This window comes from Cololabis saira, chromosome 12 (genome assembly GCF_033807715.1).
Source record: "Cololabis saira isolate AMF1-May2022 chromosome 12, fColSai1.1, whole genome shotgun sequence".
In the NCBI taxonomy this organism is placed as follows: Eukaryota; Metazoa; Chordata; class Actinopteri; order Beloniformes; family Belonidae; genus Cololabis; species Cololabis saira.
In genome coordinates, this window is record NC_084598.1 from 43653325 (window position 1) to 43680552 (window position 27228).

At 39.6% G+C, this 27228-nt stretch overlaps 2 protein-coding genes across 5 annotated transcripts in view; both read right to left on the reverse strand.

Annotated features, from left to right (window-relative positions):
• Window positions 1-1762: 1762 nt before the first annotated feature.
• si:dkey-32e6.3 (uncharacterized) lies at window positions 1763-14942 on the reverse strand. The gene is made up of 6 exons (XM_061735093.1): window positions 14599-14942; window positions 11671-11843; window positions 8988-9206; window positions 7695-7858; window positions 7493-7625; window positions 1763-2376 (listed from the first exon to the last, which is right to left on the reverse strand). Exons 1-6 carry the CDS (start codon window positions 14858-14860, stop codon window positions 2200-2202), a joined length of 1128 nt encoding a protein of 375 aa, XP_061591077.1. The 5' UTR covers window positions 14861-14942; the 3' UTR covers window positions 1763-2199.
• A 3659-nt stretch (window positions 14943-18601) lies between these two features.
• Window positions 18602-27228, reverse strand: part of usp19 (ubiquitin specific peptidase 19) — a 52098-nt gene continuing 43471 nt past the window's right edge. For 2 of the 4 annotated variants that reach the window (XM_061736843.1, XM_061736842.1), the window contains exon 25: window positions 18602-19138. In XM_061736843.1, the coding sequence (XP_061592827.1) occupies window positions 18998-19138 (141 nt within the window). In that variant the 3' untranslated portion in view covers window positions 18602-18997. Of the gene's footprint in view, window positions 19139-23431; window positions 24063-27228 lie in introns of those variants that run through there. The other 2 variants (XM_061736841.1, XM_061736840.1) reach the window with 2 other exon arrangements.

The window sequence follows — 27228 nt, forward strand, 5'->3', positions numbered from 1 at the left end:
TACTTGAAACAGGTGAAAATTGTTGTTTTTTCCAGTGATGAGTCTTGTTTTAAGTGTAATGAGATTTTTTACCAAAATGAAACATTTTAACTAGAAATAAGACAAATATTCTTGTTAAGATTGTGAGTTTTTGCAGTGATCCATGTTACTTATCCTGTGAAGGACAGAGTCATATTGATAAGTTCAGAAAAGTGTTTTTTATTGTTGTGTTTTGATGTATTTGATGTAAGCCCAGTGGATATTTAAAGCTTACAGAAGGCTGCATTTAACTGCTGCTATGTCATTCCTGCAGTATTTCTGCAGGTGTTTTGGTCACTGCTATTATTTGTAATATATTATATTATTTGTAATCAGCACAAATTATCTGTCCCCATACGATCAAATCCACCATCCCCCCTGATTTTTTTTTTACAACTCGAGTACTGGTAATAATGTTTAGGTAGCACTAATAAAAATCTCACATACTATTTTTTTGCATACTCAGGGTGGAAGTGTGGGATTTCGGACGCAGCCTTGGTTTTATTTTACCATCCCCCCTGATTTTATTTTTACAACTCGAGTACTGGATATTTCTGAATTCATTTTTAGTCATATCATTAGTTTATTTTGTAGGGCAGTTATCTTGGAGTTTGAGTTGATGCCATCTAATTTTAAAATAACTTTTTAATTTCTATATTTATTTTTAAAGCTGCTTAGCTGCAGCTACATTTTTTATTTATATTAAAGTGGGGTGGTTTTTATTGTATTTTTACACAAATATAGACTGAAATAGTCCTACAGTTTGCAGTTTAATTCATTTCAAAGTTCGCCTACAAATGCACACTGCACTTCCGTTGTTATTTTAGGGGCTGTAACAGCTAAAATAAATAAAAGATGAAAACTTTTACAATCTCTTATTTCTTGCGGCTCCCGACAATATTTTTTTGTAGAAGTGGGGGCAAAATGGCTCTTTTGATAATAAAGGTTGCAGACCCCTGATGTAGCATGTAGCTAGTACCATTTAGCATGTATGTAGTATGTCGTGTGAATAGACATCTCTACGTAGACGCCCCATCGAGTGTTCTTGCCCGCTGCTGCGATACGTCAACGTCGCCGCCATATTGGATGTTCAAGACTGTAAACTAATACAAGTAAATGGACTTATTTTCATAAAGCGCCTTTCTACAAAGAAATGTACGTTTTACGTCTCATTTATTCATTCACACACGCACTAATATACTTGGGAAACAGTTAGGCACCAAATATAATATATTTAATTTTCTCAGATGGCAAAAATAAGAACTTTATTGATCCAAGATAGGAGTAATTCATGTTATATCAGCTATAGAGAACAAGGTAGTGCCGAAAAACAATATCCCCCCTAACAAAAATAAGAAAAATAGAGAAACATATTTTCTCATCAACAAAGCATATTTTACATAAAAAATTTTCAAGTAACAAAATAACATATTTGAACCATTTTTCAGATTTTTTCAGTTATTTTATTGTCTGGAAAATGGTTCAAATATGTTATTTTGTTATTTGAAAAATGTAAAATATGTTTTGTTGATGGGAAAATATGTTTCTGTATTTTTCTTATTTTTGTGAGGGGGATATATATTGTTTTTCGGCACTACCTTGTTCTCTATAGCTGATATAACATGAATTACTCCTATGTGGGATCAATAAAGTTCTTATTTTTACCATCTGAGAAAATTAAATATATTATATTTGGTGCCTAACTGTTTCCAAGTATATTAGTGCGTGTTTGGATGAATAAATGAGATGTAAAATGTAAATGTCTTTGTAGAAAGGCGCTTTATGAAAAAATGTACTTGTATTAGTCTTGCCACATCCAATATGGCGGCGACCTTGACGTATCGCAGCAAGAACACTCGATGTGGTGTCTACGTATATATATGTCTATGGTGTGTAGCATGTATTATCTAACATGTATTATGTAGCATTTATGTAGCATGTAGCATGAGCTGCTGTGTTTATAAACCGTCATTCTTTTATAATCCGTCAGTTTAAAATAAAATCTTCAACTTTGAGATGATTCCGTCGACCGTCGTCCACATCCAGCCCCAACCGTCCCTGAGCAGGTCGTCCTGGCCCGTCCCTCCTACCAGGGGTTGGGCCTCGTGTCCGGTGGGTCCTGGGGGGCGTGGTCTCCCCCAGGGGCCCCTCCCCCGGGGCCCCTGACCCGGGGGAGGGGCTCTAGCCCGCCCCCTGCTGCAGGTTCTGCTGGTAGTTGTCCTGGCAGACGGCGACGCGGCGGGTGAAGTATCCGCGGTCGGCGATGGCGCGGAGCAGGTCGGTCTGGACCAGGCTGACGTCGTACAGCTCTGCGGTGGCGGCGGTGCGGGTGTCGGCCCCGCCCGGCTGCAGGAACACCTACGGACAGGGGACATCAATGTTTCAGTCATATACGTCATATTCCAGCGTGACCCGAGTCTCTGGGTCCTCCTGCTACGACCTGGACGTGAAAATGACACAAACGACACAAACCCGGGAAGAAGCAGGACTCGAAAAGATTTTCACGTCTGACTCCAACCAGGCCGTTCATTTCAGAGCCGGCCGTCTTGTGACGAGATGATGTTCACCCCCATTACCGTCTGAGTGTGTAGCATGTTTCATGTAGCATGTATCATGTAGCATGTAGCATGTATCATGTAGCATGTAGTATGTATCATGTAGCATGTAGTATGTATCATGTAGTATGTATCATGTAGTATGTATCATGTAGTATGTAGTATGTAGCATGTAGTATGTAGTATGTAGCATATAGTATGTAGTATGTATCATGTATCATGTAGCATGTAGTATGTATCATGTAGTATGTAGCATGTAGTATGTAGCATGTAGCATGTAGTATGTAGTATGTACCATGTAGTATGTAGTATGTATCATGTATCATGTAGCATGTAGTATGTATCATGTAGCATGTAGTATGTAGTATGTATCATGTAGTATGTAGCATGTAGTATGTAGTATGTAGTATGTATCATGTAGTATGTAGCATGTAGTATGTAGCATGTAGTATGTATCATGTAGCATGTAGTATGTAGTATGTATCATGTAGTATGTATCATGTAGTATGTAGCATGTAGTATGTATCATGTAGTATGTAGCATGTAGTATGTAGCATGTAGTATGTATCATGTAGTATGTAGCATGTAGTATGTAGTATGTATCATGTAGTATGTAGTATGTTGTATGTAGCATGTAGTATGTATCATGTAGTATGTAGTATGTATCATGTAGTATGTAGTATGTAGCATGTAGTATGTAGTATGTAGCATGTAGTATGTATCATGTAGTATGTAGCATGTAGTATGTATCATGTAGTATGTAGTATGTAGCATGTAGTATGTTGTATGTATCATGTAGTATGTATCATGTAGTATGTAGTATGTAGCATGTAGTATGTAGTATGTAGCATATAGTATGTAGTATGTATCATGTATCATGTAGCATGTAGTATGTATCATGTAGTATGTAGCATGTAGTATGTAGCATGTAGCATGTAGTATGTAGTATGTACCATGTAGTATGTAGTATGTATCATGTATCATGTAGCATGTAGTATGTATCATGTAGCATGTAGTATGTAGTATGTATCATGTAGTATGTAGCATGTAGTATGTAGTATGTATCATGTAGTATGTAGCATGTAGTATGTATCATGTAGCATGTAGCATGTAGTATGTATCATGTATCATGTAGTATGTAGCATGTAGTATGTATCATGTAGCATGTAGTATGTAGTATGTATCATGTAGTATGTATCATGTAGTATGTAGCATGTAGTATGTATCATGTAGTATGTAGCATGTAGTATGTAGCATGTAGTATGTATCATGTAGTATGTAGCATGTAGTATGTAGTATGTATCATGTAGTATGTAGTATGTTGTATGTAGCATGTAGTATGTATCATGTAGTATGTAGTATGTATCATGTAGTATGTAGTATGTAGCATGTAGTATGTAGTATGTAGCATGTAGTATGTATCATGTAGTATGTAGCATGTAGTATGTATCATGTAGTATGTAGTATGTATCATGTAGTATGTATCATGTAGTATGTATCATGTAGTATGTAGTATGTAGCATGTAGTATGTAGTATGTAGCATATAGTATGTAGTATGTATCATGTATCATGTAGCATGTAGTATGTAGCATGTAGTATGTATCATGTAGTATGTAGTATGTAGCATGTAGTATGTTGTATGTAGCATGTAGTATGTATCATGAAGTATGTAGTATGTAGCATGTACATACCTGCCAACACTCCCGATTTAAGCGGGAGTCTCCCGATTTTCAACCATTTCTCCCGCCCTGCTCCCGATTTGTAATTTCTCCCGCTTATCTCCCGATTTTAAAGAGAAATGAGTCAATGGTGTTTCACGTGTCGGGGTTCCTGCATGGATGTATTATATTAACGGCTTCCTGACAAACCTGGCAACCCAACCCAAAAGCACTGCCTACGTCCAAGCTCCGCCCCATGGAGCTGCCAATACGTCAACGTCGCCGCCATATTGGATGTGGCAAGACTGCGCTGTAAACTAATACAAGTAAATGGACTTATTTTCATAAAGCGCCTTTCTACAAAGAAATTTACGTTTTACGTCTCATTTATTCATTCACACACGCACTAATATACTTGGGAAACAGTTAGTCACCAAATATAATATGTTTAATTTTCTCAGATGGCAAAAATAAGAACTTTATCGATCCCACATAGAAGTAATTCATGTTATATCAGCTATAGAGAACAAGGTAGTGCCGAAAAACAATATACACTGTGTTCCAAATTATTATGCAAATGATATTTTTCTCAGATTTTCCTAAATAGTCAATGCAAATGACAGTCAGCTTAATTTTCAAGTCATCAACCATTAGTTTAATGAATTTGAATGTTATTGAACAAACCTCCCAATGATAACAGAATTTCTCAAAAATAAAAAACTTAAAATGCACTGTTCCAAATTATTACGCACAACAGAGTTTTATAACATTTTATAGGTTGTTATGAACTGAAATGCTCATCTTTAGAATTTACAGCATTAGGAGGTCATATTTACTGAAATCAAAAGCTATTTCAATCAAAAACATCTTAACAGGTCAAGTTACATTTTAACATAGGACCCTTTATTTGATAGCAGCTTCACAATTCTTGCATCCATTGACCTTGTGAGTTTTTGGAGAGTTTCTGCTTGAATTTCTTTGCAGGATGTCAAAATAGCCTCCCAGAGCTGCTGTTTGGATGTGAACTGCCTCCCACCCTCATAGATCTTTTGCTTGAGGATGCTCCAAAGGTTCTCAATAGGGTTGAGGTCAGGGGAGGATGGGGGCCACACCATGAGTTTCTCTCCTTTTATGCCCATAGCAGCCAATGATGCAGAGGTATTCCTTGCAGCATGAGATGGTGCATTGTCATGCATGAAGATGATTTTGCTACGGAAAGCACGGTTCTTCTTTTTGTACCATGGAAGAAAGTGGTCAGTCAGAAACTCCACATACTTTACAGATGTCATTTTCACACCTTCAGGGACCCTAAAGGGGCCAACCAGCTCTCTCCCCATGATTCCGGCCCAAAACATGACTCCGCCACCTCCTTGCTGACGTCGCAGCCTTGTTGGGAGATGGTGGCCGTCCACCAACCATCCACTACTCCATCCATCTGGACCATCCAAGGTTGCACGGCACTCATCAGTGAACAAGACTGTTTGAAAATTAGTCTTCATGTATTCCTGGGCCCACTGCAGCCGTTTCTGCTTGTGAGCGTTGTTTAGGGGTGGCCGAATAGAGGGTCTACGCATAACTGCAAGACTCTGGAGGATCCTACACCTTGATGTTCGTGGGACTCCAGAGGCACCAGCAGCTTCAAATATCTGTTTGCTACTTTGTAATGGCATTTTAGCAGCTGCTCTCTTAATCCGATGTTTTTGTCTGGCAGAAACCTTCCTCATTGTGCCTTTATCTGCACGAACCCGTGTGTGCTCTGAATCAGCCACAAATCTCTTTACAGTACGATGATCACGCTTAAGTTTTCGTGAAATATCTAAGGTCTTCATACCTTGTCCAAGGCATTGAACTATTTCACGCTTTTCAACAGCAGAGAGATCCTTTTTCTTTCCCATGTTGCTTGGAAATGGTCATCTGCTTAATAATGTGGAACGCCCTTCTTAAGTAGTTTTTCCTTAATTGGGCTCACCTGGCAGACTAATTATCACAGGTGTCTGAGATTGATTTCAGTGATCCAAAGAGCCCTGACACACAATACCATCCATGAGTTTAATTGAAAAACAAAAAATGTAATCTTTATGACACTTAAATACAATTTGCATAATAATTTGGAACGCGGTGTATATCCCCCTCACAAAAATAAGAAAAATAGAGAAACATATTCTCTCATCAGCAAAGCATTACATAAACATATTTTAAAATTTTCAAGTTACAAAATAACATATTTGAACCATTTTTCTGATTTTTTCAGTTATTTTATTGTTTGGAAAATGGTTAAAATATGTTATTTTGTTATTTGAAAATTTGAAGATTTGTTTTGTTTGAGAAAGTGCTTTGAAAAAAGGCTGAGGGAAGAGTTGGTGGAGTATCAAGTCATAGCAAGCAAGGATCTCCCACAGGAAGAGAGAGTTGAAGGTTCTGGTTCTTCTAGGGAAAGAGGAGAGGTTTACAAATCTGGCATCACTGATGAAGGCAAAGCTCTGCATCCCTCACAGCAATGCAAGCTCAGAGAGCTCATTCAGCATGGTGAAAAAGATCCTCACAGAAAACACGATGAGTATGGATAATTCTACTCTTTGCGCACTCCTTTCTTGCTAGATTAACCATACCAGCCCTGGCCACAAGTATGTTCCTCCAAGAAAGTGATTGAAGCTGCAAAGTCTGACACCTACAACTACAACAGGTCCTTGGGGGACAAAGGGAACCTGGAAAATTCTACAAATATTGCATTTAATTGTTATTAATACTAAACTTATTTGGCTCCAAGAAGGCTGTAGAGTCATTTTGGGAGGTACATTTTAGCACATTTCATTGTAGCTATGGATTTAAAGCTCATTAAAAGTCGCCTTGTTTATATCAGGGCGGGGATGTTGTGAGTGGAGCATTCCAACCACTACCCCAGAAAATCTCTCTCTTTTTCACAGCCCAATGTTGGCAGGTATGCATGTAGCATGTAGCATGTAGCATGTAGTATGTAGCATGTAGAATGTAGTATGTAGTATGTAGCATGTAGCATGAGCTGCTCTGTTTATAAACCGTCATTCTTTTATAATCCGTCAGTTTAAATAAAATCTTGATCTGCAGGAACTCCTACGAACAGACGGGTGTGAGAGCGGGCCGGCCCCCCCGGAGACCCGAACCCCCCCAGACCCGGCTACCTTGGGCTGGACGACGGTGTCGGCGGTTGGATACCTTGGGCTGGACGACGGTGTCGGCGGTTCGATACCTTGGGCTGGACGACGGTGTCGGCGGTTCGATACCTTGGGCTGGACGATGGTGTCGGCGTCGTTCTCCCGGATGTTGTCGTCGATGAAGACGTGCTGCACCTGCGGGTCGAACGGGTCGATCCAGAGCGGCTTCCCGCCCCGGCTGGAGAAGGTGTTGGACGCCCACCTGGGGGGGAGAGAGAGGTCAGCGGGGGTCGGAGGTCACCGGGCCGACCTGAGGACGAGGTTCTGGTACCAGTCAAAGTGGTCCTGGAAGCCCCCCAGGCCCGTCACGGCGCTCAGGTACCGGTACAGGCCGCGCTCCCCGTCCCGGCTGGAGACCCGGTCCTCCCCCCGGGTCAGCACCACGCCGCCCCGCCGGCTGCAGCGGATCTTCCCCGGAGTCGAGTTCACGCTCAGCTGAGGAGAAGAGGAGATGGTGGTCACATGACCTGGAGACGCGGGCCACATGACCCGGAGAGACGCTGGTCACATGACCTGGAGACGCTGGTCACATGACCCGGAGAGACGCTGGTCACATGACCCGGAGAAGCCACTATGGCTGGGGATTCATTCAAATGTCAAGAATCAATTCGATTCCAATTCTTAAGATTCAGAATCGATTATCACCATTTGATTCGATTCAATATTGATTTGGGTTAGTGTTATTAAAAATGTTTTTTGAGCTGTCGCCTGAATTACAGGACTGTCTCAGAAAATTAGAATATTGTGATAAAGTTCTTTATTTTCTGTAATGCAATCAAAGATTTTCAGAGTTTTTCTGTACGACATCAACATCATACAGACGTGAGTCTGGGGGAGTTTTGTTGTAAATCCGACTCTGAAATCTTCCCACTGCCCTCCTGAGGTCGGACCGGTTTCTAGGAACTAAAGTCCGGGACCCCAAAACTTTTAATCAGTTGTTTTGAAAGCGTCAAAACCTTTAGTTTTTTTTTTATTTTGAAGATAATATGAAATAATCAACAGAAAAGTCTTGTTGTTTTTTTTTTTTTTTTTTTTTTTTAAATTGGACACGTTGATTAGCCCTTTTAAATAAAAAAATAAAATCCCACATTTTTGTTTTTGCATCATATATACAGGATTGTCTCATAAAATTAGAATATTGTGATAAAGTCATTTATTTTCAGTAATGCAGTTTAAGATTAAGATTTCCAGAATATTCTAATTTTTTGAGATAGGATATTTGAGTTTTCTTAAACTGTAAGCCATGATCAGCAATATTAAAATAATAAAAGGCTTGCAATATTTCAGTTGATTTGTAATGAATCCAGAATGTATGACATTTTTGTTTTTTTAATTGCATTACAGAAAATAAAGGACTTTATCACAATATTGTAATTTTCTGAGACAGTCCTGTATTTGTTGCTTTGTTTTATATTTTTATTTTTTATGTGTTTTTATTGTGCCTGAATTTGAAGTTGGACATGATCCCCTGACCCCCGACCCACAGAGCAGAAACATGGTCCAGACCCCTGTATCTGGGGGATTCAACCCCCCGACCTCCCCCATGTGGACGACGGCTCCTCACCTTGAGCTCCGGCAGGTCGGGGAACAGCGGGTGAACCCCGTCGCTCAGCGCCCGGGACACGGCCCTCAGCACACGGGGAAGGTCCGACCCGAAGGTTCGGAACACGATGGCGAAGTCCCGGCCGTCCCGGACCAGATCCTGCAGCAGCTGGAAGAACGAGGGCAGGATCCAGTGGTAGCTCCGCCCATCCTCACCCTGGACCGACAGCTCCTTGTCGCCCTGCAGGAAACACAGGGGGAAATCTCTAAATCAATAGCAATCATAAACAAAACCAAAGACATGCTGAAGCTTGAGTTATGGTTCTGCGTCAAAACGACACCGTGCCTACGGCGTGTGCTACGCGTCGACACGTACCACACGTGTCGAGGCGATGCAGACCACACGCAGACAAGAGGGCTGTGATTGGTTCACTTGGTAGCAACGCATTTCCGGTTTACGGTTTGAAGCAGTCGTGAACTTTCAGCGCTCTTTTCTTTGTGTTTGTGTGATTTTTTTTGGTTTTGTTTTTTTGCACAATAGTTGTCCTTATTTCTTTGATTCACTGTGACCGGAAAAGTCGGATAAACCATTCAGGAAAAGATCGCTAACTAGCGGTCACGGGGGGAACTGCACCGCGGAGAAATGGAGTGACGGAGAAGTCCGAAGGTTCACGGCGGCATCACGGCGACGGCGTGTGCTCTGCGTTGGTTTCTCAACTCAACTCAACTTTATTTATAAAGCGCTTTAAAACAACCACAGCTGAAACAAAGTGCTGTACATGAGAGGACACACAATCAACGATAAAAGACAATAAAAACAATTAAATAAACAAATCAAATTACATAAAACCACTAAAAACAGAGCGAGGTCTCATACTGGGTTAAAAGCCAATGCGTAAAAATGGGTTTTGAGGTCAGTTTTAAAAGCAGACAGTGAGGAGGCCTGTCTGATGTGGAGAGGTAAAATGTTCCACAACTTGGGGGCAGCAACAGAGAAGGCTCGGTCCCTTCTGAGCGTTCGTTTGGACCTCGGTACCCCAAGGAGCAGCTGGTCAGCTGACCTGAGGCACCGGGCGGGGGCGTGGGGGTGAAGAAGCTCCGAGAGGTAGGGAGGAGCAAGACCATTTAAAGATTTAAAAACAAATAAAAGAATCTTAAAATGGACTCTAAAACGCACAGGCAGCCAGTGGAGGGAGGCCAGTATGGGCGTAATATGTTCTCTCTTACGCGTTCCAGTTAGCAGACGAGCAGCAGCATTCTGAACTAACTGGAGACGCTCAAGAGAGGACTGGCTGACTCCAAGATACAGAGAGTTACAGTAATCCAGCCGAGACGTGATGAAGGCGTGGATTACTGTTTCAAAGTGCTCGTGCGATAAAAAAGGCTTCACCTTAGCCAGCCGCCTAAGGTGGAAGAAACCTGACCTAACTACTGCGCTAACTTGGCTCTCTAGTTTAAAATCACTGTCCATTTTAAAACCTAAGTTAGTCACAGAAGACTTTGCATGAACTGCCAAAGGACCCAGATCGACAGAGGAGGAAGAGCAGAAGCTGCTAGGACTAAACACAATCACCTCTGTTTTCTTTTCATTCAAATTTAAAAAGTTTAGGGCCATCCAGGCTTTGATGTCATTAAGACATGCCAGCAGGGGTTTGAGGGAGAAGGCATCACTCTTCCTAAGGGGGACATATATCTGGCAGTCATCGGCATAGCAGTGAAAGTCAATACCATGCTTTCGTAAAATCGATCCTAGAGGAAGCATGTATAAAGAAAAAAGCAGGGGTCCTAAAATTGAGCCCTGTGGAACCCCATATAAGAGCGGAGCAGGGGAGGATTCAAAGACCCCAAGACTGACACACATAGACCTTTCTGCTAGATAAGACCTGAACCAGTCCAAAGCGCTGCCATCAACACCCACTAGCTGCTGTAGACAATTCAACAGAATCTTGTGGTCTACAGTGTCGAAGGCAGCGGTCAAGTCAAGCAGAACAAGTACTGCGTAGTTGCCACTGTCATTTGCCATTAAAATGTCATTAAAAACTTTTAAAAGGGCAGTTTCCTCACTGTGCAATGTTTTAAGAAGCTTAATTCAGCCTTCAGTCATAAAAGTTTATACTTAAAGGGGACCTATTATGGCATCTAATACCTATTTTAAACAGGCCTTGAATGTTTTAAAAACAAGCTTTTGATTGTTTTTGCTAAATAAATTAGAAATTCAGCCTCTAAATCATGTCTTTATCTTCCCATTCTCTAACCTCATTATCTATGCAGGATTCTGAGTGGGCGGGGCTATGATAATGAGACTCTGTGCTGATTGGCTGAATGAATGACGCGATACACCGCTACGGAAAAATGGAGGAAGCTCCGGCCGGTGGAGTTAGTTGTTAGTGGTTTCACACATCGGAGGACAACTGATGTAAATTGCATTTTGGTTACGTAACGACGGGAGCAGAATCTTATTGGCTCGTAGATCCACATCACACTGGACGATCATCCGGGCGGCTGTACAGACACTGCAGAATTTGGTTGCTTTCCTCCTTCTCTGAGTTGGCAGGCTGAGGGGAGACCACTTTATATATGTTAAAGCAAGAAAAAACCTGGTTTCAGAATAGGTCCCCTTTAAACTACCTAACTAAAACTAACATAGCTAGCTTAGGCCTCGGTCACCACGCGGTAGCGACGTCAACACCGCGGTTCCTCCTCACCTTGACGCCCTCGGGCCAGCGGAGCAGGTCCAGGTGCTCGTCCAGAACAGCTTTAAAGCGCCGACCGGCCCCGGAGGTGAAACCCGCCGTCCGTCCGAACTGGGAGTAGTAGCTGACGGCGTCGCTGGAGGGAGGATGGAGGGACGGGGAGTCGCTCAGCCACTCCCAACTTCCTGCACGGAAGTAAAGACGATTAAATAAATACTCCGACAACGACCCTCAGATACCCCAGTGCAGCGTGGGTAATACCAAGTACCCCCTTTCTAGATGATACTGGCGGTGCGTCCAACACACCATACTAAACAGTATATACTCAAAAAGTATAACGTATTGTCCCGAATATAAGACGACCCGGATTATAAGACGACCCTCTTTTTCAAGACTCAAGTTTGAAAAAAGACTTTTTGAACACCAAATTCAATTTTTATACAGAAAATAATTTCAGTACATCTGAAATAAATGATTATAATAATATATTCGAGAGAAAAAGCATGTTATTTTGCCTCATTGAAATCATCATCTTGAAATTTGCATCATAACTTCTCCCGAGCTGCCGGTTCACCTGCCAAACTTCCACCCACTTTTCTCCAGATTGTCGCTACGTTTCTCCACTTTCTGTTATCTCTTCTCTTATTTCCTTCTCTTTTCTTTCTTATACTATTTTTTATTTTTCTTCTTCGTGACAGGGGTTCCTTTGGCCTGGGGAGTTAAATCCAGCATTCGCTTTAAAGATATCTGGCTCCATCTAGCGTTGTGAATGGGTATAACGTCTAGACCCCGAATGTAAGACGACCCCCACTTTTTCAGTCTTATTTCAATGCAAAAAACACCGTCTTATATTCGGGCCAATACGGTACTTAAGTTCGGCACACTTTTGAGTAAATATCAGTAGTGTGCATTAATTCGGACGTACTATTAAGAGCCACACGTCACTTCCTGCTGTAGGGATGTACATTTCCCGTTTATTCTGGCCGAAACAAGATGACATTATATAATATTATTAAATATGAATATTATAATATTATTATACTTAAAGGAGCTTGGGGCTGCTTTTAAGAAATGAGACTCTCTATCACCACGACGGCCGTTGGGGGTACTGCAGCCAACAGTGAAGCCGGCACAGGACAACGGGGAGAACGTGCATGCAGCGTCATGTGACGTCACATCCGCAGCCCAGCGCGGGAAAATCGGGACCGACTTGCATTACATTTTGCAAATAAAAAAAACAGCCTCAAGCTCCTTTAATATTATACTTATGCAGAGGTGTCAAGTAACAAAGTACAAATACTTTGTTACCTTACTTAAGTAGAAATTTTGGTTATCTATACTTCACTGGAGTAATTATTCTTCAGATTACTTTTTACTTTTACTCCTTACATTTTCACGCAATTATCTGTACTTTTTACTCCTTACATTTTAAAAACAGCCTCGTTACTCTATTTCATTTGGGCCTTTAAATAAAAACTATCCAGTTAAATTGCTCCATCCGGATAGAGTGAATTTGGTTGTGGTTGTTTCAGATGTTCTTGTCCAGTTTTGTTCTTACATCCGTTCCCTCAGATTCCTGCAACTAAACTTGGATGTACATTCCAATAAAGGTTAGGATAAATGATAACATGAACATGAAGTTTGACTTTTTGCACCATTACAATACTTATAGGCAACTAGTCATCATATCTCCTGCTCTCTGAAACACATGTTAATGCTCAATAGTACACATATATGCTTCTTTCATATATTTATATTATACTAAGATACATTCATTTTCAATGGCTTTTGTCCTTAATGGCTTTTTTCCCCCTTACATTAATTTTACTTTTATACTTTAAGTAGTTTTGAAACCAGTACTTTTATACTTTTACTTGAGTAAAAAACTTGAGTTGATACTTCAACTTCTACAGAGTATTTTTAAACTCTAGTATCTATACTTCTACCTGAGTAATGAATGAATACTGAAGACACCTCTGTACTTATGACTATACGTATACGTGAAAAAAAAATACTTGATTGATAGTGTAATGATGTGCATAACTGACTTTATTTCTCTAATAAAAAGTTTAATAAAAAGAAAATAACATGAAAGCCAGAGTTGGGTAGTAACGAGTTACATTTACTCCGTTACATTTACTTGAGTAAGTTTTGGGAAATATTGTACTTTTAGGAGTAGTTTTGAATCACTATACTTTTTACTTTTACTCGAGTAGATTTGTGAAGAAGAAACTGTTCCTCTTACTCCGCTACATTAGGCTACGTTGAGCTGTTACTTTTCTTTTATCCCTTTTATCCACGTACACGTCAATCTCATGACATCACTGGGTGATTCTTTGGGAAAAATGTTTGTTTTTGCATGTTTTGTCACATTTACACAGACTCAAACACACACAGAGTTTCTATGAGTTCATGTTTGTTCTAGTTCTGGTTAAAAAAGAAAAGTACAAAGGCTGGAAATTTTGTGCTACTTGTGCTTAATTTATTTTTTTATTCTGTTATTATTTTATTATTTATTAAAGTACTTGAATTTACTTTAAGATTATTTTAATTTAAGCAATTTTTATTAATTTTAATTTATTTTATTGATTTAATTTGCCTGAAGATGATTATTTTTTACTTTTGTCTGCTTGAATGGTTGTGTTAAAAAAATAAATCAGACGTTACTCAACAGTTACTCAGTACTTGAGTATTTTTTTACTTTTACTCAAGTAATTATTTGGATGACTACTTTTTACTTCTACTTGAGTCATATTATTCTGAAGTAACAGTACTTTTACTTGAGTACAATTTTTGGCTGCTCTACCAGCTCTGATGAAAGCACAAAAAACCTTTATATTGGGGATAACTGTCACATAATTACAGGCTGCCCCCCAGGTCTCGCGATACTTCGCGGTAGCGTGCTGGTCCAGCCCCCTAGGTCTCGCGAGACTCCGTTACCGTGCTGGTCCATTCTGCCCCAGGTGACGGTGGTCAGAAAGTAGTCCAGCGCCGCCACGGTCCCCTGTCCCGTCACGGCGTCTGACACCAGGACGGTGTTGTTCAGATCCACGTGGAGGACCAGTTTCCTCCCGTCCCGGGCCTCGACACCCCGCGGAACCGAGCCGGCGAGCTCGGAACTGGCCGCAGCGCAGCGTCCCGGGCCGCCGTGTTCCTCCGCGCCGAGGCCGGGGTCCTTGTTGTTCTCCGCCACATCCTCCATGCGAGAAACGAGAGTCTCAACCGATAAAAGTCGTTATTTTACCGGCTTATCTGATTCGCGTGTTTGTGTTGTTCCGCATTCCCGGTCCCCGTCTTCTTCTGGAGGAAGAGAAAGTAGACCCGGCAGCGCCCCCTGCTGACGCCTCCGCCGGTGAACCGGTCGGACCTGCCGGATCTTCCTGCGACCTTAAACTGTAAACATCACTGTTGCTAGGCAACAAGTATGTGATGGCTGCGTTGGTTTTTACATTTTATTTATATTATAAATAAATGATAAAAAAATTAATATATATAAATAAATTATATTTATATTATTTTATTTATATATTTTTTTATTTTATTTTATTTTTTTGGTTTTTATTTTATTAGTCTAGTTTTAGTTTTGGTGACATCTTGGATCGTTCTATTTACTTGGAAAATTAGAATATTGTGATTTTCTGTAATGCAATTACAAAAACAAAAATGTCATACATTCTGGATTCATTACAAATCAACTGAAATATTGCAAGCCTTTTATTATTTTAATATTGCTGATCATGGTTTACAGCTTAAGAAAACTCAAATATCCTATCTCAAAAAATTAGAATATTCTGGGAATCTTAATCTTAAACTGTAAACCATAATCAGCAATATTAAAATAATAAAAGGCTTGCAATATTTCAGTTGATTTGTAATGAATCCAGAATGTATGACATTTAGTTTTTTTAATTGCATTACAGAAAATAAATAACTTTATCACAATATTCTAATTTTCTGAGACAGTCCTGTATGTGTGTCTGATTGAGAGTCTGCAGCTGCAAATGCTGGACAGAATTAATCAAAGATGTGTTGAGAAAATTAGTTCCATTTATTGAAACAGTACAAACTGTAGTTAACGAGCCTTTGGAGTAATTAAAGTGCAGTTTTACAATAACTGAAACAATAAAGTTGTACTGGATTTACAACCCGTTTGAAACATGATTTATTTTATTTTTTTAATTGATATTCATATTTTGAATATTGAATCGGCCAGAAAAGTATCGCGATTCATATTCTATTTATCCATCTATCCATCTGCTCCATCCATCTATAACTGGGTTTTTTTGACCTGATGGAGGGAAAGTAAATTATAAATGAGACAAACTATCATAAAAATTGTTAAAAAAGTTACCAGTCCACGTGATAAATAACCTATTTAATGTCGTCCAGCTCTACGTCACATACTGTATGCGCTGATGAAGCGTGATGTCACATGACCCAGTGGTACACAAGGAGGAAAAACCAGACCTTTTAAGTTGTTTTTGATTGAAGTTGATTATTATCTCAAGTCTCTTAAGTTAATTACAAATAAATGTATATCACTGATGGATATGCATTCTGAAATTTTCAATCATTAAGCTGTCACAAATATAATTCTCATTTTGTGCGAGATATTATGAAGTCTGTCACACCAAGGTTTTGTTTCTTTTATGCATTTATTTTTTTCTTTTTATTTATTTTCTTTCTTTTATTTATTTATTTTCTTTTATTTATTTATTTTTCTTGTTGCCATAATTTCTTGCCAGGATAAAGGGGAAAGAGCGGAGCTGCTGCTGCTGCTGCTGCTGTGACAGGAGTTGTTACCATGGTAACAACTCCCCCTCCCAACGGCAGGAAAGTGACGTGTGTCTTTGAGTAGTACGTCCCAATTAATGCATATTACTGATATTTACTCAAACGTGTGCCGAAATTAAGTATACTTTTGGAGTATATACTGCTTAGTATGGCATTTCTGACGCACAAAACTGACCTCAGTAAGCCCCGCCCCTCAACGGCAGATGGGCCAATGGGTGTTGAGCATCACCTGAACTGGGACCAGAACTGGCACACCTGTACTTTCAAAACAAAAGCATGACATATACCTATTACCGTATTGTCCCGAATATAAGACGACCCCGATTATAAGACGACCCCCACTTTTTCAAGACTCAAGTTTGAAGAAATACTTTTTGAACACGAAATTAAATTTTTATACAGAAAATAATTACAGTACATCTGAAACAAATGATTATAACAATATATTCGAGAGAAAAAGCATGTTATTTTGACTATTTGAAATCATTATCTTGAAGTTTGCACCATAACTTCTCCTCAGCTGCCGGTTTACCTGCCAAACTTCCACCCTCTTTTCTCCAGATTGTCGCTACGTTTCTCCACTTTCTGTTATCTCTTCTCTTTTCTTTCTTATACTATTTTTTATTTTTCTTCTTCGTGACAGGGGTTGGCTTTGGCCTTGGGAGTTAAGTTCAGCATTCGCTTTAAAGATATCTGGCGCCATCTAGCGTTCTGAATGGGTATAACGTCTAGACCCCGAATGTAAAACGACCCCCACTTTTTCATTCTTATTTCAATGCAAAAAACACCGTCTTATATTCAGGCCAATACGGTAAGTCCAAACTAGGAAAACATGTGATAGAGGAAAAAAGAAGTACAAAGTGTGGAATATTAATAAAATAGAAGAAACATAACTACTCACAGATCCAGGTACACGGTACCTGTATATGCTCAAACTACCATACAGGTCATACTGCACAGATTTGAGTTTTTAAGACATAAAAACTGAACATATTGGACAGTTTAAAGTAGAAAGGTGCGTCTCCAAGCGTCTAGTCTGCATTTATTACGTTTTCTTTGACTTACCTGTGAAGATAAACACAAATGAGGTTAGAAATGTGGCAGGAAACACTTTAATCTGAAAGTGTCCCTGCAGCATCCTGGCACCGGTGGACGATTTTACTTCCAGCTGTGCAGTAATAATACTTTTATTTTACTTTTTTACACTGAAATGTTATTCTGGGTGGAACAAAACCCAAAGTAAAAGCTCAGTTCTTCTCAGAAAATAAAGAGAAATCATTGCAGGCTTCCCCGACAGCAATTCTAAACAGTTTTTTTTATTTATATTAACCATTTATAGTTTCCACAGCAGCATTCTTAATGGATTCCAACTTTATATACGTAGTCGAAGACGAAGGAGTGGAGGGACCGGACGACTCACGCAGAAATAACAGAAATAAATGGAAGCAACATTCAGGGGGAGACGAGGGGGGGCATGCAGTCATGCACATTTCAGTTGATACTGAAGCCTTCTGATAATTGCATCCACGGGATCAAATATCTAAACAAAACAAAAAAAAGTACAAAAAAAATAAATTTCAAAATAAAAGCCTAACTCATTTTATTCAAATGTGTTCCCTCAGCGTTTTGGGGGGAAAAAGAAGGAAAATAAGAAAAAGAAATCTGAGGTCAGCGACCTCTCTTTAGTCCTCTCGATCCCACGTTACGGAAAACGCCACAAATGAGTCAAACCAGGCTTAAAAAAACGAAGGAAACAAAGAAATTACACACAATTAAACAACAACCTCCACTCAGACTCGTTAACAGTAGCTGCAGCCGGGGCGGCCGTCGGGACCGGTTCTGGTTCCTGGGGGGGAACCGGGTCCGGTTCAGGTTCCTGCACTGCAAAAACTCAAAATCTTACCAGGAATATTTGTCTTATTTCTAGTTAAAATGTCTCATTTTTAGTCAAAAAATTTCATTACACTTAAAACAAGCGACATCACCAGAAAAACAACTTCTTATTTGACAATTTTCACCTGTTTCAAGTAAATGTTCACTTGAAATAAGTAGAGAAATCTGCCAGTGGAACAAGATTTATCTTTTCATTACTAAAATCTTGTTCCACTGGCAGATTTTTCTACTTATTTTAAGTGAAAATCTACTTGAAACAGGTGAAAATTGTTGTTTTTTTCCAGTGATGAGTCTTGTCTTAAATGTAATGACATTTTTTTTTACTAAAAATGAGACATTTTGACTCGAAATAAGACAAATATTCTTGTTAAGATTGTGAGTTTTTGCAGTGTGGGGGGACCGGAGGAAGCGGACACGGTTCAGGCTCCTGGGGGGAAACTGGAGGAACCGGACCTGGTTGATATTTCCTGGGGGGAAACCGGACCTGGTTGATATTTCCTGGGGGGAAACCGGACCTGGTTGATATTTCCTGGGGGGAAACCGGACCCGGCAGAGTTTCTGAGCGCTGAGGTCGGCAGCTGAAGCAGCTGAAGCCGGAGACGGGAGAGTTTGTTAACGTTTAGCTGGTTCCGCTGGGCCCGGCTAGGCCCGGCTAGTCCACCTCCTCCATGTTGCTGTAGGACGGAGCCGTGCACTCGGCAGCGTGGGCGAACAGGTCCGACGGCACCTCGGGCGTCAGCGTGGGCGGGCCCTCGGGGTCCAGCTCCGGCCCAAACAGAGACTGGCCCGACGCCTGCAACACAAAACCAGCGGCACGAGGAAATTAATGAACGTTAGCTTTATTACGAACACGAGAAAACAAAAAAACAACACACAAGTCAAAATAACGACGGAGTATTAGGGCCAAACTAAGACAAAATAAAAAATAAAAATTGGAAATTACGAGAATAAAGTCATAATGTTGCGAGAATAAAGTCGTAATAGAATAAAGTTGTAATATTATGAAAATAAAGTCGTAATATAAAGAGAATAAAGTCGTAACATTACGAGAATAAAGATGTAATTTATGAGAATAAAGTCGCAATAGAATAAAGTCGTAACATTACGAGAATAAAGTCGTAACATTACGAGAATAAAGTCGTAACATTACGAGAATAAAGTCGTAACATTACGAGAATAAAGTCGTAATAGAATAAAGTCGTAACATTACGAGAATAAAGTCGTAATAGAATAAAGTCGTAATATTACGAGAATAGAGTCGTAACATTACGAGAATAAAGTCGTAATAGAATAAAGTCGTAATATTACAAGAATAAAGTCGTAACATTACGAGAATAAAGTCACAATGTTGCCAGAATAAAGTCGTAATAGAATAAAGTCGTAATAGAATAAAGTTGTAACATTACGAGAATAAAGACGTAATTTATGAGAATAAAGTCGTAACATTATGAGAATATAATTTATGAGAACAGGAAGTCTTCTCCCCGTGTTAAAATGAGGAATATTGAGCATCTTGTGAAGTTATATTTATATATTTATAATATATTTAATATTACGACTTTATTCCCGTAATTTTACGACCCTATTCTCATATTATTATGACTTTATTCTCGAAATTTCCTTTTTTTTGTCTTAGTTTGGCCCCAATACTCTTTGACTAATAGTCAAAACAAAAACAAAAAAAAACAATATTACCATGTCCGAAAAGGAGTAGAAAGAAGCTTGTGCTTATTTAATCCTACCCCTTCTCAGTAACTAACAATCCTCAGTTGATTTCAATATCCCGTCTTAACACATATTCACAAACTACTGCATACATTGTACCAACACCTCAGGAATATACATAGTTTACCCAAACTCTTCCACAACTTCACTCCACATATGGAAATAGTAAATGTTTTTAGAGTTGTGCGGACACAAAGGTGTTTTAAATTGTTCTCCCCCCTCAAATTATAATCCCCATCTCCGTTAAAAAACAATTTCTGAATATTTCCAGGACACGTTTTTTGCTTTGTACATAGTTTGTGCTGTTTGAAAGTGAACCAGATCAGTACATTTTAATGTTTTGGATTTTAAGAAGAGTGAATTTGTGAGCTGAAATGGGGCTGATGGGAAATCTCTCACAGAAAAACACCATGAAAACAGATTCAGATCATAAAGATGAGATTTTATTTCAGTAGTTCATATATTAAAGCAGCATTAAGACGGGAGATGTACATTATTGCAGAGAAATTAAAACAGCTTTTCAGTCCGTCAGAGTCCTGGCAGCTAGCGGAAGCAGTTCCACCTCCGACCACAAGGGGGCGAGCAGAAGAACCACCGACAACACCGTTAGCGACCGTCGTGAACCGGCGCCCCCGTGTGGCCGGAGGTCGTACTGCTTCAGGAGAGTCGTCAAGACATCCGACTTTATCCTTCAGCTCAAGCCACGAACAGAAACTCCCGAGAGCTAAAAGACTTCGGTTACCGGACGGACTTCCTCGTTTGCATTTATCCGAGTCAAAGTTAGCGGTCGGGGAATTAGCATTCGAGGGAAAACTCGGGGGAACCAGAACAGATTTCCCTGAGAACCGAACGTGACAACAGCGGGAAACACGACGCCATGCTGAAAACGGTTACGAGGAGAAACCGGGACGGGCTTTTCTGTTTCGTACATTTCAATTTTAAAAATCATCAAAATTTCAGACTACGAGATAAGAAAACCGGTTTGGTGGAGGAGGAGCCACAGGAGCTTTATAAAAGGCTAAAAGTTCCTTTTAAAATGAAAATTTAAATTTTTTGAAGCCTTTAAATCATCAAACTGTCTGAATATTTGTCCTCAAAACTGTAGCATCGAAAGGTGACAGTTAATCCATAAGTCATAAAAATCAACATTTTGTTTAAAAAAAAAAACCAAACAAATAAAAAACAAACATCACTTCCTCAACCTAGAATATTTCACTTGGATGCAGCATCGATTCATCAAGAAATAACAGCTTTAAAAACAACAAAGCAGCCACTGCAGGTTGCAGTACCACGTCTGACCACAGGGGGCGACAGATCTCTCTGCTGCCCCAGTGTGGTCAGAGCTGGTATCAACACAGAAAGAGGCTTTAAAACACTTAAATAAAATCAATACGGGATAAATAACAACTATGATTCGGAGCAATGATTCTACACAGATTGATCGGACGGAAAAAGGCAATTTATAGGTTTAAAAGTTGATTTTTGACATCTCACACAGAATAAAACATGAAAAATAAAAGCAGCCTCTTCTGGCGGACGGATCAATTACTTACAGACTGTAGTGCACAATTATCCTCACAATTATCAGCTTTCCCCCCGAAAACATGAAAATATCGAGCCTCCGACTTTCCCCTCCGACTCCGTATAAGAATAAAACTTTGGAGGTTTTATCTACACAGGTACAACAGGAAGTGTTAAGGCTGTCAATCATCTGGATAATAATCTCTGAATAAATAGGCTGAAAAGTCCAACGACGGAGAAACTGCAGCTCCCGGCGTTTCTAGAAGAGTTTTACGTAGGGTCGCCACCCGTCCCTTGAAATATTGAAATATGGAATAGTTACGTAACTGGGAAATAAAAGTAGCGTTCCGTATTGAACCAATACGGACATAAATTATGCTCTTATTTATTGATGTCATAATCTACAGGTGAAGGTCGGAAAATTTGAATATATTGCAAAACTTAATTCGTAGTAAATTAAACTAAAAGGTGAAAATATTATTTCCCACTACATTCAAAGTGAGATATTTCAAGCCTTTATTCGTTATAATTTTGGTGATTATGGCTCACGGTTTATGAAAACCCCAAATAAAAAATCTAAAAAAAAATTGAATATTTTATGAAATCAATAAACAATTTAATCATCAAAATTATACCAAATAAAGTTTTTTTTTTGTCTCTTTGCACATGTATATATTATTCATTTTTCGGGTTTAGTATTTCTTTTGTACATTGCTCATTTTATTTTTTTATATTGCTGTTTTTTAATTACTTAGCTATTTATTGGTTATTGTTTCTAGGATATACTTTTTTATACCTTTTCATACTTTCGTGTATATTTGTATATTTTGTAAAAATTGTTGAGCGTGTGTACGTTTGCTGCTGCACAGTGAAAGTGAATTTCTCCTCTGGGGGATCAATAAAGTTTTATTCTATTCTATTTTAACATATCTTGCTTTGCATTAATGAGACTATGCAATATTCACCTTTTAAGTTGAATTATTGAAATAAATAAACTTTTACACCATATTCTAATGTTCCGACCTTCACCTGTAGCTAATATTCTACATCCTGGCTGATGTTACATACGTAGCATAGACAGGGTTCCTACACATTTTTCAAGGCCAAATTCAAGCACTTTTCCAGCACTTTCAAGGGTAATTTTCAAAATCTTCAAGTAACTTAATCGCTGGGGTAAAATATCTACAGGAATATATATACTCATAATTATTTTTTCTGCTTTTTATCACAATTATTTACATTGTATCGTGCTGTAAACCTCTAATTATGTTTCATCTTACTGATTTTATTTCTCCTTGTAATAACTAAACTGTATAATCTCAATTTTGTGAAGAACACAGTTATAATTTCAAGCACTTTTCAGGCCTTGAAAACACAACATTGAAATTCAAGCCCTTTCAAGGAGTTCAAGCCCCCGTAGGAACCCTGAATATTAGTTTCACCTTTTAAGTTGAATTATTGAAATAAATGAACTTTTACACCATATTCTAATGTTCCGACCTTCACCTGTGGCTAATATTCTACAGAACTGTCTCAGAAAATTAGAATATTGTGATAAAGTTCTTTATTTTCTGTAATGCAATTAAAAAAAACAAAAATGTCATACATTCTGGATTCATTACAAATCAACTGAAATATTGCAAGCCTTTTATTATTTTAATATTGCTGATCATGGTTTACAGCTTAAGAAAACTCAAATATCATATCTAAAAAAAATAGAATATTCTGGGAATCTTAATCTTAAACTGTAAACCATAATCAGCAATATTAAAATAATAAAAGACTTATAATATTTCAGTTGATTTGTAATGAATCCAGAATGTATGATATTTGTTTTTTTAATTGCATTACAGAAAATAAAGAACTTTATCACAATATTCTAGTTTTCTGAGACAGTCCTGTACGTTGCATAGGAAGTTATTTCAGTTTCTATATGGTTGTCTGTCTGTACAATCATGCAAGTTCAATGCTATTAAAGCACTTTAAACTTTAAATCAAAGTATTTTGTTTTTTCACATAAAATAAATACATTTCTATGCAGTTTAGAGGTTTTGGCGCCTGCGCTGCTGAAATCGGGGCGTCCCTTATTTCTATTTGTGAAAGGTGGCGACCCTAGTTTTACGGGTCCAGTCTGAGCGGTCCGGTTCTCTGGTGGGGTCCGGCCCAGGACCGGCTCAGGTCCACCTGACGGCGTACAGAACCGGGTACAGCAGGTTGACCAGCAGCGCCGCCAGCGCCGCCAGCGTCCCCAGAACAAAGTATCGGACGCAGTCGTCGTCGGGGAAGTCCTGGCCTCTCCTCCGGCGGCGTAGCCGGCGCCGCGCCGCCGCCGGCCCGTCCTCCTCCTCCATCGCCCGCTCTTCCTCCCCGCCACGGCCCGTCCTCGGCGCCGGCTGCCGTCTCCGCGGCCCAACGGGCCCTTCGTCCAGACCCTCCTCTTCCTCCTCCAGTTCCCGCCATATCAGAGAGGCCTGCGATTGGCGGAAACCGGTGTCAGCTTCTGGGAACAGGCCACGGCTAACAGACATGATTACAGGGTAAAACCGGACACTCATCCACTAACGTCGACGGAGACGACGCACTTCCACCGCTCCAACAACCGCTTTAAACAGGAGACGTTTTCTGCAGAAATGTATCCATATCAAAAACTCTGCAAGTTCTATACAGAAAATTATGTTACCGTTCAGAAAATCATAACTACGGAACAAGACAGAGGGAACTTTACTGCCAAAAATAAAGACAAACTCTGGTAAAACGGTGATGTACAGAGCTACGTCTGCATGGAACTTCCCAAACTCTTTAAACTATTAACATAAAATAATTCAAATTGGTAGTAAAGAAACATCTCCTGAATAAACATATATATATATATATATATATATATATATATATATATATATATATCCATCCATCGTCCGCCGCATATATATATATATAAATATATATGTATATATATATATATATATATATATATATATATATATATATATATATATATAATATTTATTAAAGTGGTTATTGGTGCAAACTATGATAACTATACGTGGTTTGAATTTGTTGATGTTATAAAATGTATGAATATGTATTGTTCTTAATGCTTTAGTTTTGTCTAAATGGAATTACTTTTTATTTTTTCTTTATTTTTTGTTTTTCCTTTCTTTTTTTTATATGCTACCTCTTTAGGTTTGCTTTTAATTTTTTGTTGTAATGTTCTGTGTATTATGTGTCGGACCCCAGGAAGAATAGCTGCAGTTTTACTGCAGCTAACAGGGATCCAAATAAAACTATATAAAAAAAAAATTATTCTACACCTTCTCCACCTAAAAGTTGAATGTTTCAGAAAAGAAGTGAAACTGGATGGCTGGTCCTGCTGTGGTCTGGGTTTGTGATGTCACAGAACCCTTTGACTAAACTAAACTGGTTTCGTTTACACGCCCCTTCAGCTGATTTAGATCATTTTATGAACGGAAACCAAGGAGAAAAAGAAAAGCTCGGAATAAGACAGTCTTCATATCAGTGAACGCTTTAAAAATAAAAATGATTATAAAAACAGGACAAAAATAAATAAATACGCCGGATGAATGGAATAAATTACGCCTCTGCTAACGTCAGCTACGTCTCTGCTAACGTCAGTTACGTCTCCGCTAACGTCAGTTACGTCTCTGCTAACGTCAGTTACGTCTCCGCTAACGTCAGTTACGTCTCCGCTAACGTCAGTTACGTCTCTGCTAACGTCAGTTACGTCTCCGCTAACGTCAGTTACGTCTCTGCAAACGTCAGTTACGTCTCTGCTAACGTCAGTTACGTCTCTGCTAACGTCAGTTACGTCTCTGCTAACGTCAGTTACGTCTCTGCTAACGTCAGTTACGTCTCTGCTAACGTCAGTTACGTGTCTGCTAACGTCAGTTACGTCTCTGCTAACGTCAGTTACGTCTCTGCTAACGTCAGTTAAGTCTCTGCTAACGTCAGTTACGTCTCTGCTAACGTCAGTTAAGTCTCTGCTAACGTCAGTTACGTCTCCGCTAACGTCAGTTACGTCTCTGCTAACGTCAGTTACGTCGCTGTAAACGTCAGTTACGTCTCTGCGTTTGCGTGAAAGTTGCAGCAACAACCAGGTATCTGCTCTAACAGGACTTGGTCCACGTAGCTCCTCCGTGGACACATCTCTAAAAGACAGGTTGTCTCCTCCTCCTCCCATGATGCTTTGCTGCATCTAGATTCATTCTTATTTGAAAATGTCTCCGTCTCCCAGTCCTGCTGTTGCCGTTGGTCTAAATAACCCCCCCCCTCCGCTTACGTAAGCGGTTCTTTCCTCTAGTCCAAGGGTTGGCAACCCACGGCTCTAGAGCCGCCTTAGTGGCTCCTGGAGCTTTTTCAAAAATATTTGACCCTTTTTCCTTTTTTTCTTCTTTTTTTCCTTTTTTCTTCCTTTTTCCTTTCCTTTTTAATCTCGACATTTCGACTTTTTTCTCGACATTGACTTTTTTCTCGAAGTGCATAATGAAAAAAAAATCTTCCCCCAGTTATAACTAATATACCGTATTTTCTGGACTATAAGCCGCTACTTTTTTCATACCGTGCGGCTTATACAAAGGTTATTCTGTGGATTTTTCTTCCACCGCTCGGGCGCTCTAACCGGAATTAGAATCAAAACTAAGACAAAATAAATGCAAAGAAGAATCCGTTACTTCTTCTTTAGCAGATAGACGTAGGTAGACGCAGATTTCAAACAGATAAATAAATACTGGTTATTTTCTCTTGGTTCTGTCCCGTTCTAATCAGCAAAGTTGCTGCCGTGTTAAAAGACACTGTTAGGAAAGATCTATTTAGGTACAAACATGTACATCATTTACAGTTCAAAATCCTTCTGTACATGTAGTAAATATCTAATCTAACAACAGAAATATCTGCGGCTAAATATCTTTTTTTTTTTTTTTAATAGAGCAGGTGCGGCTTATACACCAGAAAATACGGTAGATACATGCAGCATGTGTTGTCTTCATTATAAGCCTTGTACAAGACTTTTAATTTTTTGCGGCTCCAGACATATACGTTTTTTGTTTTTTTGGTCCAATATGGCTCTAAAACACCGACCAACCGACCCCTGCTCTGGACCAGTAAAGAGTTGGTGCTACCTTGGACTCAGCACTGAACCAGAACCAGCCCAGGAACCAGTTTTGTGGAAAAGGGGTACCAGGGTCATCAATGATCGCCACTGGATCAGCCGTGGGGGCGGTTCCTTGTTCAGGCTACAGCCAATGAGAGAGCAGCTCGTGAAGTCACTGTGACGTTGGGAATCCAGAGAAGTGTCCGCCTTCGCTCTTGGCGAAGGCGGACACTTCTCTGCTCCTGTCCCTTCTCTATCTGCCCTGCTACTGCTTGTTGTCTCGTCTTCAGAGTCTCTCCTTTTCACTCCTCCGAAACTCTACAATCATGGAATTGATTAACTGGTCTCTCAGCACAATTGACCAAATTTTTGCGACGAGAAGTCTGGGGGTAAGGGAGCCCTCTTGCCCCGATGGCACATTTTTTGCCGGATACATTATGGATTCCTGGAAGCATTGGAGACCGTTGTGTTTGGCGATCCTGTCTGTCGAGGACGTTGAAGATGCTTCATAATTGGATTTATGATAGCAG

Excerpts from the sequence above, each read along its gene's own strand:
- si:dkey-32e6.3 (XM_061735093.1), bottom strand. The coding sequence starts at position 14,860 with ATGGAGGATGTGGCGGAGAACAACAAGGACCCCGGCCTCGGCGCGGAG. Across the intron at positions 9,207-11,670 it reads GCTGGCCCGAGGGCGTCAAG|GGCGACAAGGAGCTGTCGGT; the intron begins GTGAGGAGGAAC and ends TGTTTCCTGCAG. Across the intron at positions 7,626-7,694 it reads TTCCAGGACCACTTTGACTG|GTGGGCGTCCAACACCTTCT; the intron begins GTACCAGAACCT and ends TCTCCCCCCCAG.